The 19,896-nt window shown below is 42.0% G+C and overlaps 2 protein-coding genes across 2 annotated transcripts in view; both read right to left on the bottom strand.

The window, feature by feature from the left end:
* Positions 1–19,896, bottom strand: part of LOC146577088 (protein NLRC3-like) — a 107,413-nt gene that overhangs the window by 2,691 nt on the left and 84,826 nt on the right. The window lies entirely within an intron of this gene.
* Positions 4,751–19,593, bottom strand: LOC146577092 (NLR family CARD domain-containing protein 3-like). The gene is made up of 6 exons (XM_085269694.1): positions 19,493–19,593; positions 12,930–13,008; positions 12,582–12,768; positions 10,653–12,453; positions 6,698–6,871; positions 4,751–6,421 (listed from the first exon to the last, which is right to left on the bottom strand). Exons 1-6 carry the CDS (start codon positions 19,591–19,593, stop codon positions 6,226–6,228), a joined length of 2,538 nt encoding a protein of 845 aa, XP_085125820.1. The 3' UTR covers positions 4,751–6,225.

Raw genomic sequence — 19,896 nt, 5'->3', positions numbered from 1 at the left:
GCGGCCCGCAGGACGATAGTTTTTGGCCCCACCTTAATATGAAAATGTAATGTTAGTTTGATAATGTATGACACTTTACAGTGTTGTGGGCGGAGCTGAATTAACCCACCAATCAGGGTGGGATATGGATCTCAGGGGACACCAGCCGGGCTTGATGCAAGCAGGGAAACATTTCTCAATGAGTCAAAGTTCCAGCAGCGTTGCCCTGGAGTGTTTCTTTCTTTCCTGTGCCTGGCTGGCTTCCTCCTTTCTATTGGGCAAACGCCGACATTTGCCCCAGCGCGCTGCGTTCACAACAATTCAAAAAAAGTTGTTTTTTTAAGTTGCTGCCCAGCGGGACATTATACGTATATAGATTTATACACACGTCAGTGGGATTTAAAGTTATTTTTCCACAGAGAGAGATCTCATATTAACTCTCACAGTGATGCGTAGGCGGCGGGATAAAAGAAAAGTCATGAACTCAATGCAGCCCAATTTAGTCTGCAGTCACATAGCGACACCTGTTCATCGGCAACAACAGTCCCCGGTAACCCGGACTAATTATAGGGTTGCACCGTAATTTGTGGCTCCATGTTTTTATTTGCATCACTCCGTTTGCATTGCAGCAAACATGAACATTACATATATTTCAATATAATGTAAAAGCAGTCAAAACAACTAACATCAGAAACAGCTGATGTTATTTGTTATATGTCACGGTGTCGTTTCCGCTTCTTTCTCCTGTAACAACAGCCCGGCGCCGTGAGCAGTCGCCTTTTTTGCGCTCGCTATCCCTGCACTTTCTACCATCTGCAAACGCCACGGTGTTCGTGTCGTCATGAAAGACATGAACATCGAGCGTAAAAACAAAGGAGACTGCTACCGGCTTTTTATCTGCCGATCGCCGTGCTACGGTTGCAAGAAAAAGAAGCAGAAATGACGTTCTCTACGCGTTGAGACGTTCCCCGTCCGTCGGCTAAACGCTTGATTGAAACTTCAATGCGACAGTGACACCAAGTAGAATTATAAATGTCACATAGCCCCAAACATGTCTTTTTCAAAGCCTGCGGTGAAGAGAAAGGTTGGTGATGAGCACCGACAATTTCAGGAAAAGTGGGAAATGCAATATTTCTTTGTTGAGCACAGGGGCACCCCGACCTGTCTTATTTGCACAGAGAAAGTTGTGCTGCACAAGGAATACAATTTGAAACGTCATTACACAACTAGACATGCTGAGCTAGATGCAAAATACCAGGGAGACGAGAGAGCGAACCGGGTTGCCAGTCTTAAAACAGATCTACTGAGGCAGCAAGATTTCTCCAAGAAAGCAACCAAAGAGAATAATGCAGCAGTCGGAGCCACGTGGTTAGTGAGATGATTGCTAAAGCAGGGAAGCCATTCACAGAAGGTGCATTTGTCTAAAAGTGCATATTGCAGGCTGCAAATATAGTCTGTCCGGGAAAGAAAGGTCAGTTTAGCAACATCAGCCTTTCTGCCAACACCGCAGCAGATCGCATTTCTGACCTGTCAAGTGACATTTATGACCAACTGTGTGAGAAAGCCAAATGTTTCAGTGTATACTCAGTCGCTCTTGATGAGACCACAGACGTCACCGACACTGCCCAGCTCCCAATGTATGTCCGTGGTGTTGATGACAGTTTTGAAGTGATGGAGGAGCTGCTCACAGTAATTCCAATGCATGGCCAGACCACCGCTCAGCAGATATTTACAAGCTGTGTGATGCCATTGAGAATGTTGGTTTGCCATGGAAGAGGTTTGTTGGAATAACAACAGATGGAGCGCCATCAATGACAGGGAGGAAACATGGACTGGTGGCACAAAACAAACTGGAAGAGGAAGGCGTGGAGGAGGCCATTGCTCTGCACTGCATCATCCATCAGCAGGTCCTTTGCAGCAAATGCCTGAAGTTTGACAATGTGATGTCTATTGTTGTGAAATGCATCAACCAAATCAGATCCAGGGGCTTAAAGCACCGAAGGTTCTGTGCTTTTTTAGAGGAAATGGAGTCAGAATATGGGGATGTGCTCGACTTCACTGAGGTACGTTGGCTCAGCAGGGGAAATGTATTAAAGAGACTTTTTGAGTTGAGAGCAGAAGTGAAGCCTTCATGGAGAAGGATGGAGTTAGTGTTCCTGTGCTAACTGATCCCAAATGGCTCATGGACTCAGCTTTTCTTGTTGATATGACACATGAGCTTAATGTACTGAACAAGACGTTACAAGGCCAGGGGCAACTTGTCAGTGCTGCCTATGACAACGTGAGAGCATTCTCCACAAAACTGGCGCTCTGGAAAGCTCAGCTCTCTCAGACAAACCTTTGCCATTTCCCAGCATGCAAGGCACTCGTGGATGCAGGCACACCATTCAGTGCTGACGAGTATGTTGATGTCATTTTGAGGCTACAGGAGGAATTTGATCACAGATTTGCTGACTTCAAGACACACAGAGCCACCTTTCACATTTTTGCGGACCCCTTCTCCTTTGATGTGCAAGATGCCCCTTCTGTGCTTCAAATGGAGCTCATTGAGCTGCAGTGCAACTCTGAACTCAAAGCAAAGTTCAGGGAGGTGAGTGGAAAAGCAGACAAGCTTGGACAATTTTTGAGAGACTTGAGCCCTAGTTTCCCTCGGCTTTCCCGAATGTTCAAGCGGACCATGTGCCTTTTTGGTAGCACATACTTGTGCCAAAAGCTCTTCTCCACTTTGAACTTCAATAAGTCCAAGTACAGGTCCAGACTTACGGATGATCATCTTCAAGACATACTGAGGGTCGCAACTGCTTCCTCCCTCAGGCCAAATCTGGCTCGGCTATGCGAGAGGAAACGCTGCCAGGTCTCTAGCAGCAAGGAGTAGGCAAGAGAAGCCATGTTCAGAAGAACAGTTCATTTTCTACAGTGTTCCATTCATGTTCAGAAGAAGGTTATAGAACTGTTAATACAGACATTTCAATCTAAATACAGCAGATATAGAAGACTGAAAAAAACACATAAGTTCACTGACTAAAAATATCTTATTATTATTTTATTTATGTATTACAGATTGATTTTTTTTCTTATTAATTCTTAATTTGTTTATTCATTTTTCATATTTTGTGTTAAAAAATAAAAATAAAGAGATTTGAGAAGATTGGAATTTTTTAACCATGCCTTTCTTGTAGAAAACCTAATGCGGCCCAGCCTCACCCAGACTCTGCCTGCAGCGGCCCCCAGCTAAATTGAGTTTGAGACCCCTGTCCTACACCATAAATCAGTAAGAGAGGGTACGACCTCTCTCATGGCCCCAAGTGGTGTGTGCATGCCAGAGCACTCTGGAAGGCACACAGAGTCTTTACATACTACTAAGGATCAAACCTCTATCATCATGCAATCGATTATACAACTCTAAGCATATATGAGTAAATATTTCTAAGCACAAATGACAATCAACAATATAAATCTTACAGCTGGTTTTAATAACAGAATTCATTTGTTTCTCAAATGAGAAAGAGCTATCGAGAAACACTCCTAAATCTTTAGTTCTGAACTTTTCCAGTGGGCCAAGGTCAACATTATCTGCTAATGCTAAATAGGCTGCCGTTATTAACTAATTCTCATTTGATGTGAATTAGCATTATGCACTAATGCTAACACTTACTTTTTAACAATGTGAGTAGCTAATGCTAACACTATTTCCCTTAACTTTATAACAATGTGAACGACTAATTAATGATAACACTCTTTTTCCTAGCATTACAACATCTGAGCTGCTAATGCTCAGTGGGCCGCCATTAGCACCTACGTCTAATTTAAGGCAAATACGCATTAGAACCTAATGCTCATATCGTTTTCCTTTGCTTTATAGCAATGTGAGCAGCTACTGCTAAATAGCATTAGCTAATAACAGCAGTCTAATTTAATGCAAGTTAGCATCATTTGCATTATGACGATGTGAGGAGTTAATGCTAAGTATGCTGCCATTAGTGGCTAATTCTAATTAGGGGTGAATAATTATTACAAGCTAATGCTAATATCGTTTTCTCTTCCCTTTTAACAATGTGAACAGCTAGTGCTAGGTAGGCTGAAGCTAGCAGCTAATGCTAAAGCTAAAGATAATTTGATGTGAATTAGCATTACATTAGTGCGGAGTTAATGCTAACTAGACTGCCATTAGCAGGTAATGCTAATTTTAAGTGAATAGGAATTGGCAGCTAATGCTAATACCATATTTTCTTGCTTTAACCCTTTAAAACTGGTCAGAGTGGGCACACTCCGTTTTGCGCAACTATTTTTAAATCCCGGTAGCACTGTAACCACGTGAGCTAGCGCAATAATTTTTTTTGCATATGAAACCTGAGGAGTTGTACTTACATCTTATGCCATCAGCTTGTCCTAGGTTACAGTTTCCTTCCACATATGCTTAGGACTCATATTGCACTGCTGGAAATAGTTTATTTTGATGCATATGCTGTTATTTTGCAAATTTGCAGTATAATATTTATTTTCTTTTTTCCTGCAGTATATAAAAATTGGTGTATTTTAAACATAAAACTATGAAGGCACTCAAAATAAATTTCCTGTGGTGGGAAACTATTTTGTGCAACTTTTTTGTATTTACAGTTTTGAGGGATAAGCCTCTTAAATTTCTCTAACTAGAAATATATGTTAAAAAAACAAAAACGATTTTCAATTTTTTTGTAGTTTATTGCACTTTTTTCGCAATTTATGTAATTACTATGCACTTAATACATACATATTATTAAAATTTAGGCTGTAATGGTTGTATTGATGTATAGCAACTTGAAATGCTCCCAAAAATGGCTCCACAGCATGTAAAAATATAATATAAGCTCTGGCGGACTTGGTTCTATGGTAGGTCTTAAAGGGTTAAATCAATATCAGTAGCGAATCCGATTGTTCAGTCTGACGTCAGGTGAAGTCATTTTTATGCATTTAAGAGCTGCGTTGAATTCAACATTACAAACTGAACATTAGAACTATCCTCTTCTCCAGGATTTTCCTGATTTAACATTTCAATATGATTCATTTTTGTTCTCTACACCTGCCGTCATCACTTCAATTATTCCCACTGTGGATTTGATCATATTGTTTGCCCAGCATCTCTACATTTTCCCATCCATACTACCTGGAGCTCATTAACACTATTAATACTGGAAACTGCTGTTGAAGCCTGATGGTGACACTTTCTGGTGAAGAAGTGAATTGCAGTAACAGGACTGGCTGGCTTATGATACACTGGACATTTCCAGCGCTTTGTTTTCTCTGCTCACAGACAACACAGATACACGCATGTATATACAGCCCACGTCCAGCTCTGCATGCACTCCTTCTGCTCCATTTCTATAGAGAATAAACAACGTAAAACAATCATTCTCCATTGTTTTCAACTCAACCAGCTGCATTTAATGAAGGAGTTTGAATTTACTTTACAACAGCTGCTGTTGTTTCCTGTCTGCATTCATGTTCTTAACTGTACTCCACACATTCTGAACTGGTGTAGTTCTTCCTAAAGTACTGCAGTATTCCTGCCAGTACATCCTTTTAGTTTTCCTAACTGTTTCCTCTGATGCTCGTTGCTATTCTTTCCTAAATGCAAATTCATGCTAAGCTCCTTCATATCCATCCCTGTTTCTAAACCTGTAATAATTCCTTTAATGTGTCTTTGGCCTAATTATGAGTCTGTCCACATGTTTGTAGTTCCCCACTTGCTTTGGTTTCTTAGCTCTGATTCTCTGAAATTTATCCTTGAAATCATTTACTGGCATCTCTCCCTCTCACTCCCACTATCCCCAGAACACCAGAGTATTCATCTCCTGGCCTCTTTACATTTTCTCCAATCATCCCTGTTTCTAGAGTCTCGCCCCATCTGCAGGCAGTCCAAGAGAAACTGCCTCTGCCATTTTCTTCTTCTTAATCTTTGATTTTTCTCTTCACTTTCTCCATTGGGTTTTCTTAGACGCACTTTCCAGAAAGCAGCAACATTTTTTGTGCCCCATTTTTCAAATTGTGCATCTTACTTCAGCTTAATGTGTTTCCTGTTTTGTTTTTACACAGGTCATGTAAAAGAAATCCTACCAGAGACTCGACAAAGCTGAACTGAAAGACAACACAGGCAATAAATCAGAGCAGCACAGAACTTAAGCACACATATATAAGGTGATTTAACAAATCATGTCTGTTGTAAATGAGTAAGCCATTTATCGACCTGACTCAGGTTTTAAATCATCATCAGAAAAGACTGAATCCTGACCTGAGAATCCCAAGTGTACACTTTGGACTCTCCACTGCAGAAAACAGAAGCTTCAGTCCTGAATCCTGCAGGTTGTTGTTACCCAGATCCAGCTCTGTCAGATGGGAGGACTGGGAGCTCAGGACTGAGGACAGAGCTTCACAGCTTCTGTCTGACAGGTTACAACCACTCAGTCTGAAGAAATGATGACAAGAAGACATGAAACACTTGTGTTAAAGTATATTCATGGTGCCATGAGGAGCTACTACATTTACAATATTTCAACACTGTTTCAGGACATGCTGGAATCCTTATTGCCTCATGTTACAAAAGTCAAATGTGGCAGTTTACTGTGACTTGCATGGATTCATTAAAAAAAACAAAACATACACACAATGTTAATTTTTTCCAAATGAAATTGATTAAATGATGTTAATTGATGAAAAAAAAATCGATATTGCTTGATCTGACCTCAGCGTTTCCAGTTTGCAGTATTGACTCTTTATCCCAGCAGACAGAAGCTTCACTCCTGAATCCTGCAGGTTGTTGTTACCCAGGTCCAGCTCTGTCAGATGGGAGGACTGGGAGCTCAGGACTGAGGACAGAGCTTCACAGCTTCTGTCTGACAGGTTACAGCCACTCAGTCTGAAATCAAGGTGGAAGGGAGACAAGATCAACCAAACAAATCAGAGCTTTATTGCTTTTTTGTTGTTTTTAAGCAGAAATCAGTGAGGTGCTGGTAGATTCTGTTCTTTTGGTTTATTACCCAACAACACACACATACACTAATATTTGTGACTTTTGTAATAGTAGCGTTTACAATGCAAAGCAACAGCGATCACAGATTGAAGGGACCTGAATAAAACTACAATGCAGTGATTTTTAAGATGACCTGTTCTTCCAATTTCCAACAACAGATTTCTCCAACCTTACAGTTGAAAATAATTTTTTATCTCATACTGAATCTTGGTTGTCTTATTTAATGAATCATTTCAATGTAAGCAGCTATCTCCTGGAAGTTTTCAGTCTTTTGAATATGTGGCTTTACAGCTGAAGGCCCCATCCAAAGTTGTGTTTCTTAATGTTTACAGGCCTCCCAAATACTGCACAGACTTTTTTAATGACCTCAGTGAACTGCTGTCTGTGATCTGTGTTGATTTTGACTGTGTAATTATTGCTGGGGATTTTAACATTCATGTGGACAACCCTCAGGACAAAGGGACTAAAGACCTGAGTAACACTCTGGGCAACTTTGGGCTGACTCAACATGTAACAGAGGCCACACATAATAGAGGACACACTCTTGACCTACTGATCTCCAAAGGCCTGAGCATTTCAAAGGTTACTGTGTCTGATGTGGGCCTGTCTGATCATTACTGTGTTTTCTTTGAAAGTAAAATCTCAGCCCACACAAATATATCAACAACAGTGATCACAAAACGATGCATAACTGAACACAGTAGTGCAATTTTTAACCAGGTCTTCCCATTAACACCTGACCTGCCCAGAGGGTCAGTCAATGAGCTCGTCAATAGCTTCAATGCTAACATGTTAAATGTAATGGACACTATTGCTCCCATTAAGGTGAAGGTTATCTCTGGAAGGAAAAAGTCTCCATGGAGAAACTCCACACTGGTGAAAAAAGAAAAAAGAGAGTGTAGGAAAGCTGAGCGCAGATGGAGAAAAACAAACCTCCAGGTTCATTATGACATTTATAAAGAGAAACTTCACAATTATAATTTACAACTGAGGAATGCAAGGAGGTCCTACTTCTCTGACATCATCACTAAAAACAGCCATAATGCTCGGGTCTTATTTTCTACAGTTGACAGGCTAACAAACCCTCCTGTGTCAGTGGCAGCTGAACTTCATTCGACCATGGCCTGCAGTGACTTTGCCAAATTCTTCACTGAAAAAATCCAAAAAATTAGACAAGCAATTGGTACATCAACAGCAGATCCAGGATATGTACTGTGTCCACCAAAAAACTGTTTAAACACCATGAAACAGTTTCAACCTATTAACAGCAAAGACCTGGAGGACATCTTAGGTCAACTGAACTCCTCCTCCTGCTGTTTAGATGTCCTGCCAACAAGTTTTTTCAAAAAGGTCTCAAAGACTTTAGAGTCACACCTGTTACAGATCGTCAACTTTTCTTTATTATCAGGTGTGTTTCCAGAATCACTAAAAACTGCTGTAATCAAACCTATACTGAAAAAGGACAATCTTGACAAGACACAAATGAACAACTACAGGCCGATCTCAAATCTCTCATTTTTAAGTAAGATCATTGAAAAAGCAGTTTCTCAACAACTCAATTACTTCTTAAAACAGAATAATTGCTACGATGCCTTCCAGTCAGGTTTTAGACAGAACCACAGCACTGAAACTGCTCTGACCAAAGTGTTTAATGACATATGTCTGAATACAGACAGTGGAAAAATGTCAGTCCTAGTTTTACTGGATCTCAGTGCAGCATTTGATACAGTTGACCACTACATATTACTCAAACGACTGGAGAACTGGACAGGTCTTTCAGGAACTGTACTAAACTGGTTCAAAACATACTTAGAAAACAGGAAATACTTTGTATCAATAGGTAACTTCACATCTGAGCAGACAAGTATCACATGTGGAGTTCCCCAAGGTTCCATCTTGGGACCCCTTCTGTTTAACATCTACATGCTCCCACTGGCACAGATTATAAACAACAACAAAATAAACTATCACAGCTATGCAGATGACACACAAATATATATCACAATGTCACCAGGAGACCAAGGCCCTGTACAGGCTCTTGGTAAATGCATTGAGGAAATCAATGACTGGTTGTGCCACAATTTTCTCCAGCTAAACAAAAACAAAACTGAGGTAATAGTCTTTGGCGCCAAAGAAAAACGATTACAGGTCACCAGAGAACTTCAATCTATACATCTAAAAACCACAAACCAGGCGAGAAATTTGGGTGTAGTGATGGATGCAGACCTAAACTTAGAAAAACACATTAAGACAATAACAAAGTCAGCTTACTATCACCTCAAGAATATATCAAGGATAAAAGATCTGATGTCTCAACAGGACCTGGAAAAACTAGTCCATGCATTCATCTTTAGTAGGCTTGATTACTGTAACAGCATCTTTACAGGTCTACCTAAAAAATCAGTCAGACAACTACAGCTCATTCAGAACTCTGCTGCTCGAGTCCTCACTAAGACCAAAAAAGTGGACCACATCAGTCCAGCTCTGAGGTCTTTACACTGGCTGCCTGTCCGTCAGAGGATAGACTTTAAAGTTCTGATGCTGGCCTATAAAGCTCTGAATGGTTTAGGACCAAAATACATCAATGACCTCCTGACCCAGTATGAACCTTCCAGATCCCTCAGGTCATCTGGATCCGGTCTTTTATCAGTTCCCAGAGTCAGAACCAGACACGGAGAAGCTGCATTCAGCTTTTATGCTCCTTATATCTGGAACAAACTCCCAGAAAGCCTCAGATCAGCTGAAACACTCAGTTTATTTAAATCCAGGTTGAAGACTCACCTGTTCTCAGCTGCATTTGAATAAAGCACCAAATCCACACTTTAAGCTTAAATTTCAAAACTTACATTTAACTACTGATTTTATCTACTGTTCTGATTTTATCTGTTTTGATTTTATATACTGTTTTGTTTTGTTTGTTTGTTTGTTTGTTTGTTTGTTTGTTTGTTAATTAGTTAGTTAGTTTATTTGCTTGTTTTAATCAATTTTAAATCATGCTTTTTATTTGTTCTTGTTTCTAATGTCTCTGTAAAGCACTTTGAATCACCTTGTTGTTGAATTGTGCTATACAAATAAACTTGCCTTGGTTCACCTCCCCCAGTTTATTAAAATGAAGAGGTACTGACGTTGCTGTAAGTGATGTGTGATGCCACTGATTTCCTTCCTGATCCAATACAAAGTAAAATTCAAGCTGGTATCTGCGATACTGATGAAAACTATTCCTTCAGAATCAATACAAGACATAAGAAAATATGTTTTGTATAACATAAAAAGCCTGAATTTTAAAATATTCAGTTAATAATCAAAAACAGATGTGACTGAAAATAATAAAACTGAGAAACATTTTATGGCCATTCGATCCTTTTACAACCATTGCAAGAGCTTGGTTGGCATAGCCGGCAATAAGTTGGATAGTAATAAGTCCGGTGGGTGATGGGCTCCACCAGGGCTGCCCTTTGTCACTGATTCTGTTGATAAATTTTATGTTTAAAGGCTGTTTCAAAAGTTCATTCAAGTTACAATATTGTGGTCAAAAGTTCTCCTTTTTTCTTTTATACTATACAACTACGCTGGCTCGTGGTTTTAGGACATGGATCTGTCATGGAAGAAATCTATGACCACTTTTAATCAACATTTTAAAAATAAACATGATCACAGATTTACTTACAGAGCTTTGTTGGAGGCTTTGACCACTGGCAACAGCCTCAGAAGAGCCTCCTCTGAAGCAGAGTATTTCTTCAGGTCAAACACATCCAGATCTTCTTCTGATGACAGTAAGATGAAGACCAGAGCTGACCACTGAGCAGGAGACAGTTCATCTGTGGAGAGACTTCCTGATCTCAGGGACTGTTGGATCTCCTCCACTAGAGAACGATCATCCAGTTCATTCAGACAGTGGAACAGATTGATGCTTTTCTCTGCAGACAGATTCTCACTGAGCTTCTTCTTAATGTACTGGACTGTTTCCTGATTGGTCAGTGAGCTACTTCCTGTCTGTGTCAGCAGACCTCGTAGGAGACTCTGATTGGTCTGCAGTGAAAGACCCAGGAGGAAGCGGAGGAACAAGTCCAGGTGTCCATTTGGACTCTGTAAGGCCTCGTTCACAGCACTCTGGTGGAGAGATTGAAGTTTTGGTTTGTTAAATAGTTTAGACCATGTAGAGGTTGTTTGTTGTTGTTCCAGCAGATTGAGTCCAGAGTTGATGAAGGTCAGATGGACATGAAGAGCAGCCAGAAACTCCTGAACACTCAGATGGATGAAGCAGAACACCTTGTCCTGGTACAATCCTCTCTCCTCTTTAAAGATCTGTGTGAACACTCCTGAGTACACTGAGGCTGCTCTGATATCGATGCCACACTCTGTCAGGTCTGATTCATAGAAGATCAGGTTTCCTTTCTGCAGCTGATCAAAAGCCAGTTTTCCCAGAGACTCCATCATCTTCCTGCTCTCTGGACTCCAGTGTGGATCTGTCTCAGCTCCTCCATCATACTTGACCTTCTTCACTTTGGCCTGAACCACCAGGAAGTGGATGTACATCTCAGTCAGGGTGTTGGGCAGCTGTCCTCCCTCTCTGGTTTCCAGCACATCCTCCAGAACTGTAGCAGTGATCCAGCAGAAGACTGGGATGTGACACATGATGTGGAGGCTTCGTGATGTCTTGATGTGGGAGATGATCCTGCTGGCCTGCTTCTTATCTCTGAATCTCTTCCTGAAGTACTCCTCCTTCTGTGGGTCAGTGAACCCTCTGACCTCTGTCACCATGCCAACACAGTCTGGAGGGATCTGATTGGCTGCTGCAGGTCGTGTGGTTATCCAGAGGCGAGCAGAGGGAAGCAGTTTCCCCCTGATGAGGTTTATCAGCAGCACATCCACTGAGGTGGACTTTCTAGGGTCAGTTAGGATTGTAGTTTTGTGGAAGTCCAGAGGAAGTCGACACTCATCCAGACCATCAAAGATGAACACAACCTGGAAGTCTTCAAAGCTGCAGATTCCTGCTTCTTTGGTTTCAGTAAAGAAGTGATGAACAAGTCCCACCAAGCTGAACTTTTCCTCTTTCAGCACATTCAGCTCTCTGAAAGTGAATGGAAATATGAACTGGATGTCCTGGTTGGCTTTGTCTTCAGCCCAGTCCAGGCTGTATTTCTGTGTTAAGACTGTTTTCCCAATGCCAGCCACTCCCTTTGTCAGCACTGTTCTGATTGGTTCATCTCTTCCAGGTGAGGCTTTAAAGATGTCTTCTTGTCTGATGGTTGTTTCTGGTCTGTCTGGTTTCCTGGATGCTGTTTCAATCTGTCTGACCTCATGTTCATCATTGACCTCTGCAGTGCCTCCCTCTGTGATGTAGAGCTCTGTGTAGATCTGATTCAGGAGGGTTGGGTTTCCTGCTTTAGCGATGCCCTCAAACACACACTGGAACTTCTTCTTCAGGGTGGATTTAAGGTTACGGTGACAAACTGCAGCTTGAAGTTCTGAATGAGAAGAAAAATAAACACTCAATTCCAAAAAGAACTAATCTTTAAAACACGTTGCTCCATCTTCCATCTCTGGAAAATGTTCATTTATCCAGCAGCTTAAATCTTTAGATAAATCCTCTTACTGCTCTGCAGACGGTCAGCCAGCTCCTCCTGCTTCATTCTCCTCAGGAAGTCCACTGTGATCTTCACAAATGCCTTTCTGCTGCTGCTCCTCTGACTCTCTAAGCATTCTGGGTAACCTGGACTCAGAACCTTCTGGATCTCCTTCAGCTCGTTCTTCACAAAAGTGATGATGTTGTCCTCCAGCAGCTGGAACAGAATATTTATGAATGAGCCAATCAGACTGAAATCATGGAGCCAAACATCAGATCCATGTTGGACACACTGACGATCCACTGGTCTACAAAGAGCAGCATGGAGATGACTGTGAACAGAACAGATGTAACAGTAGTTGTTGTACATGTACAGACCATAAATATGGAGTCCAGCTGTGTTTGATGCTGCTGGGCAGACTGACCACTGGGACCCTCTGAGCTCTGCTGCTCCACTCTGTGGAGGAACCATGAAGGATTAGATCAACACAGGATAAAGATCCAGGAGTTTCTGCTCAAATAACTTCATCTGAATCAAGTCTGTCAAGTTTTAAACTCTCAGATTGTGAACATATCAGTAATTTTCAGTCTGTTTTCATGGACGTCCTTTCAGTGGTGATGTCAGGGATGATTTTGAAGAAGCTCATCAAACTGAACCATCAGCAGATCACTGCTCCAAAACCAGAACATGATCCGAGTCTCCCTCCACCACCAGAACACCAGCTTTACTAACGTGGTAGATCAGTGTAGTACAGATCAATAACTGATGAGTCATTTGATCAAAATCACTGAGTGCTTCACGTCTGACCCTCTGATGCTTCTGTAGACATTTTGCATATTTAATGAATGTCTGACAGTTTTACATTCATTCTATGAACACAGTGGAAATGTTGTGTTATAGTCTCCATGTTGTTTCCAGCATCATAAATTCTTAAGTTCAGAAAATTAGATTCTTTCTTCACAGCTGAAAAACAACAACATTTATTCTCTATTGAAATCTGCATCGTCCACTCCAAAGGTCACAATCTGAAGGTAACATCTGGTTTTGTTCCCTGTGGTTAACTCTGAGCATCAGTATGGTGGGATTTATCCACTACATCCACACCACTGTGGTTCAGTGTTGTCCTGATGGAGTAACAGCAGCCAGTATGATCCAGGCTTTAGCTGCTGGGTCTCTGTGTGACCTCTCAGACTGTTTAACAGATCAGACACAAAGAGAATCAGAGCAGCTCTGTTCTTTAAAGACAAACATGAACCCACTCAGGTCACACTTTCCCCACAGATATGAGCATCACTGTCCTCAAACAGCAAATGACCAAGTCGAACATTTGGATCTTTTCTCTTTCATTGTTTTCTTTTTAATGAATCTTTGTAACAATCTGAGGATGTTTCAGGTCATATTTATCCAGGAAACACAAACATGTAAAGGAGTCATCACAGCTCTCTGACCTCGTTGCTCCAGGTTCACCACTGAAGAGTGGATTTAGACCTTTGGACCGGTCACTCCTCACAGACGGACAGCTGGACCCTGCAGACTCTGCTCTGTCCTCCTCTTCCTCCATCATCATCTTCAGTCAGTCTGAGAGGTAAACCACAAACACTCAGTGAGTTCACATTAACAGGAGGAACTGAGTTACAGTCGCTGACCTCTGACCTGTCATGTGACCATGAAACCAGGTCAATGTGTCTGTAGGTTCAGTCATCCAGGTCATGTGATCTAAGGAGCTTGGAGAGAAAAGAGACGTCTTTAAGTTTCTGGAAGACGTTTCATCTGAGAAGCTTCTTCAGCTCTAAAACCAAACGGTGGAGAGTCCCAGATATTTAAACCTGAGAGGGAAAGAAAGCATGTCGCTGACCCACCACTGATGTTATTTCAAGGAGGAAACTGAGAGCCTTTGCACCAGGAGCACAAACATCAGCTCCAGCAATGATCCACTGATGTGTTTTTATTCCATGTATGAATGTTGTTATTGACAGAGATGACGTTTGTGTGTCAGTGATGCAGTGACTGTTGTTGTTACCTGTACAGGCTGGTTAGACTCTATGAAACAGATCATACAGATCTCTGCATGTTAGAAGAGACTATTAAAGGTCATGAATGAGACAAAGGCAGGGAGGCGTCCTTTACAGCTAAACAGCAGAGTGAGAGAACAGCCAGCACCTCTACATTTATCACATTATACAGCACATGTATGATACTGACAGGGATGAGAAGAATTTAGTGATTCTGATCCCATCATTGATATTACTTATTGATTCTCAGTAGCTCTGCTCTGACAGTCACCACCATCACTGAGCAGCATATCAAAGACATTTGTGCACATTAACTGCATGTTGTGGCTCAAATGTTTGTGCATGTTGGAGGCATTTCCTCTTTGTTGTGATCAGTGTTGGTCATTACTCAAAACAGTCATTATTACACATATTACACAGAACACTTTGATTAAAAGTAATGGAGTACGTTACTTCATTACTCCTCGTAACATTACTTTGATGTTAAAATGAACAAATGAGCATGTAACAACATAAAGCTGAGGTACAGCCCCACACACCAACACAGATCCTGATGAGGTCACGTGATGTTTCTCTGAGTGTTTATGAACACAAATCAAAGATGAAACAGCACAAAGACACTTCAAAGTGATTCTACTGTAGAAACATGAACAGGTAGAAACCTGCAGCCTGACTGCTCATCACTTTGTTACCTGTTCAAGTTCAGCAGCAGCAGCTCACTTTATCACGGTGCTGGTCTGGGGTCAGTGTTTACTCAGCTTTACGTCACTCTGGGTTCTAGGTTAGCTTAGCGTTAGCTGAACGTTAGCTTAGTGTTAGCATGCTGTGTGCTAGCTCAGCGTCAGAGCTCTGCAGGTGTCTCGTGTGTAAACATTAATCACAATGACAGTAAAGGAGGTAAAGGGCTGTGACGTCATCACGTACGCTGCGTCCTCTGTGGGCTCTGAGTGAACTCAAAGTACAAACTACAAGTACACAAACACGAACGTAGCTCAGAGTGGCGGACACACTCGGCCTCGTTGGTCCAGCTGTGAGTCCGTTACCGTGAACTATGGAGCGGCAGATTTGTGCTGAACTAAGCTGCACACAGCTGATGTTAGCCAGGAAACATTACACACTGACTTTAATGGAGAGACCGGAAATACAAACACACACAGTTTGTTGTGTGAAGAAATCAAACACGAGCTGAACAAACAGTAAAGTTCCTAAAGACAAACTGTTAAAGGAGGAAACAAAGCAAACTTACAGTTTCTTCACACACCAACAACAAGCTCCACTCCACGAAGTTCAGGAAGTGAAATTAAACTTTGAGCAGGAAGGAAACACCCAAAGAGACGTTTGAGGACAATAAGGAGCATTGGGACACTGTGCTGCGTTCAGGTGCACCTGGGAAACTCCAAACCTCTGGCAGGCTGTTATTTATTTCTGCTGGTTTTCCTGTTTGAAGCATAAACATCCGTCATCACTTTGTTGTTGTTCTTCCTGCAGCGTTTAAATATTTCAGCACTGAACTGATGTTTCTTCAAAGCTCATTTCAACCTGTTGAAGTCATGAATGAAAGTGCAGACTGAGAGTGGATCACATGATGTTTGAGGTGTGTCATGTGACATGTTCAGTATTGTCACACATGTCTAGATTGTCCCTGATATCATAACTGCTCAAACACTGATGATTATATTTGAAGAATTATTCCTGATGGCAGCAAAGTTTGAATGGAGCTCTCTGTCTGTGCTGATTTGTCGCCCTCTGGAGGTCAAAGCACAAACTGCATGATGTCACTGTAACCACCACAGAGACAGGAAGTGTTTTTATGACTGAAACACTGAAATGATGCTAACGGCTGTCGTTAGGCTCACTGACAGCAGTGCTGATGTGTTCATGTCAAACACTGGCTCAGGTCAGGCTCCTTCATCCTTCTCCAGCGTGAGGCCGCCCTCAGACGGACAGGAGGTCTGACCTTTGACCTCCTGACCCTAACCATTTTAGTCTTGTTGCATCTTTAAATGCAAATCCATCCAAACTGTAGCCGAGCAAAAGAAGCTGGAAGTTGTTCTATGAATGATGTTGTTGAAGGAGCTTGGAAAGAAAAGCGTCTGGACTTCTTTAAGTTGCTTGAAGAGGGACATGGACGTCTTAACGCCCACTCACATCCTGGGACATTTGATCACAGGAAATCACATGATAGCGTGGGGCTAGATCTCACAATGGGTTCACCCAAGACACGAGTAGTTCTTTATGTTTCTCGTGCACGGGAGAGAACTGGACCAATGCCGTTCCTTCGCTTGACCACAGTTGCTCTCGTCCGTTCCCTCGTAACACTGCTCTTTTATTGAGGTTACATGAACATACATAGGTTCATTAACATACACGTGAACAAAGGTACCAGTCTGTATGTTATGTAGGTGTGTGTGTGTGTGTGTGTGTGTGTGTGTGTGTGTGTGTGTGTGTGTGTGTGTGGAGTCAGAGTGTGACCCATAAACGACTTCCCTAAACCTGCTGGTCTGGAAGTCCAGCAGTTCATCTAAACAAAAGGCACTTAGACTAAAACAGACATCCTACCACAAAACAATAAGAAGGTAGCACCTCTCCCATGATCCCAGGACGTGGGTGTGAATGCCAGAACACTCTGGAGTCACACAAAGTCTTTAAAGACTACTATCATTACACAATTGGTTCTACACCTCTGAGCATATATGGTCAGATATTCCCCAATAACAATGACAATGATAAAATATAAATCCAACAATGGTTTTCAGGGTTTTTATCCTTAACTTCGTTTCCCTGGGTCTTTTCCCGAGTTGTAGTCGTGTGTCTTATTTTGAAAGAAATGTTTACGCGTTACCATAGCAACCAGAGAGCATTAAGAGTGCAGACAGGTGCATCCAACAACATTTTATTTTCCCTTATTTGATTTATGGACCTAACTGTATGAACTGGACTTTGGCTTTAATGCTGCTCCTCTTCATCATTGCTGTGTTGCATTTCCATCATTCTGCTGCTGGATTCACTGCAGGCTTTAACAAACACTCCTTTGGGTCCAGGCCCAGCCACGTGTTTGTAAGCTGCTGTGCTCCTCACAAATAAAGCCTGAAGCAGCTCAGACTGTTAGAAGCAGCACTGAGCCCTGTTACAGTTATAGTGTTAGAGCAGCGGCTGCAGCCTACAGCATTTAAACTAGCTGACAGTAAACACATCAGTCCAGATGTTCCCACATTACTTTGTGATGCTGAGAGTTAAAGGAGACTGGCTGATTAAAATCCCATTCCGTACATCACCGTCCTCTGCTCTGACTGCTTTCATTTAATCACAATCAGAATACTTTTTTGATCCCCAGGGGAAATTATTTAGGTTACAGTGCTGCAGCACAAACAGGAACAAAGACACAACACACTAAGTAAGAAATAGCACAACATACACAATATATACATGCATACATATGAGTCACTTATAAGTAACATGTGAGTGCTGGGGTCTATGACAGCAGGCAGGTCTGTATTTATGTCCAGGCTGACATGAACAGCTAGTAGTTCAGGGTTCAACACTCAGGAAAGTGTGTGACCTTCCACACTGACAGAAGATGCTAAACATGACTTTAAACTGTTGTTTGTTAAAGCCTCACAGATCTGAGAGCAGGGCTCAGTGGGTACATGAGCCTTTATACATGAAGGCTTTCTGTTTCCAGGAGAGGAAACATGTGATCCAGCTGTGTTTGGTCACATGGATCTGCTCTGCATGGATCACCTGACTAAAACATGTTGTTATTATTGTTCTTACAGTCTTAAATCGGTACATCAGGCGGGTCACATGACACCCGGGGGTGACAGCAGCATCTTTCCTCTTTAGAAAGCTGCTCTCTGTCCCAGGAGCTGTTGTCACAGTAACAGCAGGAACAGGAAGTCACATGCTCTCTGCTCTGTGATTGGCTGCTTCTTATCTCAGCTTCCTGCAGAGGGTGGGGTCTGCTGATAACGCACACCAACAGAAGTGTGACTTTCACTTCCTGTTTATTGCTGTTGTTCTTAAAGCTCTCAGGCGATGCTGCAGCGCCCCCTGCTGACACAAACTCCTCCCTCTGTCTCAGAGGTCACAGGTCAGCCTGCTGCAGAGGGTCTGCCTGTTCATGGACTTCCTGTTACAGAGACGGGTCTCAGTGTCAACACTAGTTTCTGATTGGACGGTGTGGAAAATGTTACGAGTTCAAAATATTGGGGATGGAGACAAGAGAAAAACCACAATAACAACACTGGTCCGGTCGGGTCGAGTCAAACGATGATTTTAATGATCACACACGTGGGAGATGGACACTGATGCAGACAGCCTCAGATCTCAAAATGGTGGAGCATTGCTCAAACTCTTATAGCCTCTGGTGCCTCCACCTTATCATAAAAGCCTAAACATTCACATGCTTTCTCTCACACAGCGCCTAAGCTACGACCTTGGCTCCCTGTTTATCTGCTCCTGCTGAGATGGGGCAGAAAACTCCAGCATGTTCTCTTCTAATCAGACAAATAAGGCGATGACTTTCTGCAAACATTATTTCTTATAACTCAGCAGTATAATGCATCATAAACAATATCATTCATTCACAATAAGTCAGCAGTTTAATATAATGCACATCAGTTTAACTAATGCAATAGTTATCAGCTTCTTCTAATTCAGGAGAATAATGCAAACTAAAACTACATAATAATTCACAATCTTTAATTAGGGGTATAACATGGCATAAAATAATATTATAATCTAACAAAACCCAGCTTCCTCCAGCCGAGTGATGTGTGGATTCATCACTCTCTGTGGATCAGTGTAAGTCTGTGTGTGGGTCAGCTGCAGGACTTGTTTGACCTTTGACCCTGGCAGACAGAGCTGGTTACTGCTGTGTGACTCCTGCCGTCGCTCCACTTTAAATTTTACTTAAAATAAGTCCTGACATGGCCCCGCCCCCTCTGACCTGCTGCTCCTGGATGTGCTGAGGACACAGCGGAGGCTCAGAGGGGGCGGGGCTTTTCCCGTGGCGGTAACCAAACTGCATTAGGTCACTGCACTGCCAGTGTTTAACCACACCTCTTCTGACTGACCTTTGACCTCTGACATGTTGATTCGATCCTTATTTAATGACGTCTTTTATCTAGTGATTTAATTCTGTGTATTTATATGTGATGGTGTTCCTGCGTTCAGCCTCAGCTGATATCCACAGACGCTCCTATTGGCTGGTTTTAAAAACACATTTTTCCATTAAAGAGACTCTTTTAAAAACACGTCTGCCTGAAATTCACATTTCATTGATTTTGGGGGATTTTAACAGAGAGATAGAACTTTATGAATCCCTCATGTT

The sequence above is a fragment of the Mchenga conophoros genome, linkage group LG3 (genome assembly GCF_057382185.1).
Source record: "Mchenga conophoros isolate Kocher_MC1m ecotype Shallow Benthic linkage group LG3, M_conophoros_male_GT1.1, whole genome shotgun sequence".
Taxonomy (NCBI): domain Eukaryota; kingdom Metazoa; phylum Chordata; class Actinopteri; order Cichliformes; family Cichlidae; genus Mchenga; species Mchenga conophoros.
Note: the sequence above shows the minus strand (reverse complement) of the source record. Positions and strands in the feature narration are given on the sequence as shown.

Bases quoted from the DNA above. Each gene is read 5' to 3' on its own strand.
- LOC146577092 (XM_085269694.1), bottom strand. From the start codon at position 19,593: ATGCAGTTTGGTTACCGCCACGGGAAAAGCCCCGCCCCCTCTGAGCCT. The intron at 13,009-19,492 runs GTCAGGACTTAT...GTTCCTCCACAG, and splicing joins GTCAGAGGGGGCGGGGCCAT to AGTGGAGCAGCAGAGCTCAG. The intron at 6,422-6,697 runs GTCAGATCAAGC...TCATTTCTTCAG, and splicing joins TGCAAACTGGAAACGCTGAG to ACTGAGTGGTTGTAACCTGT.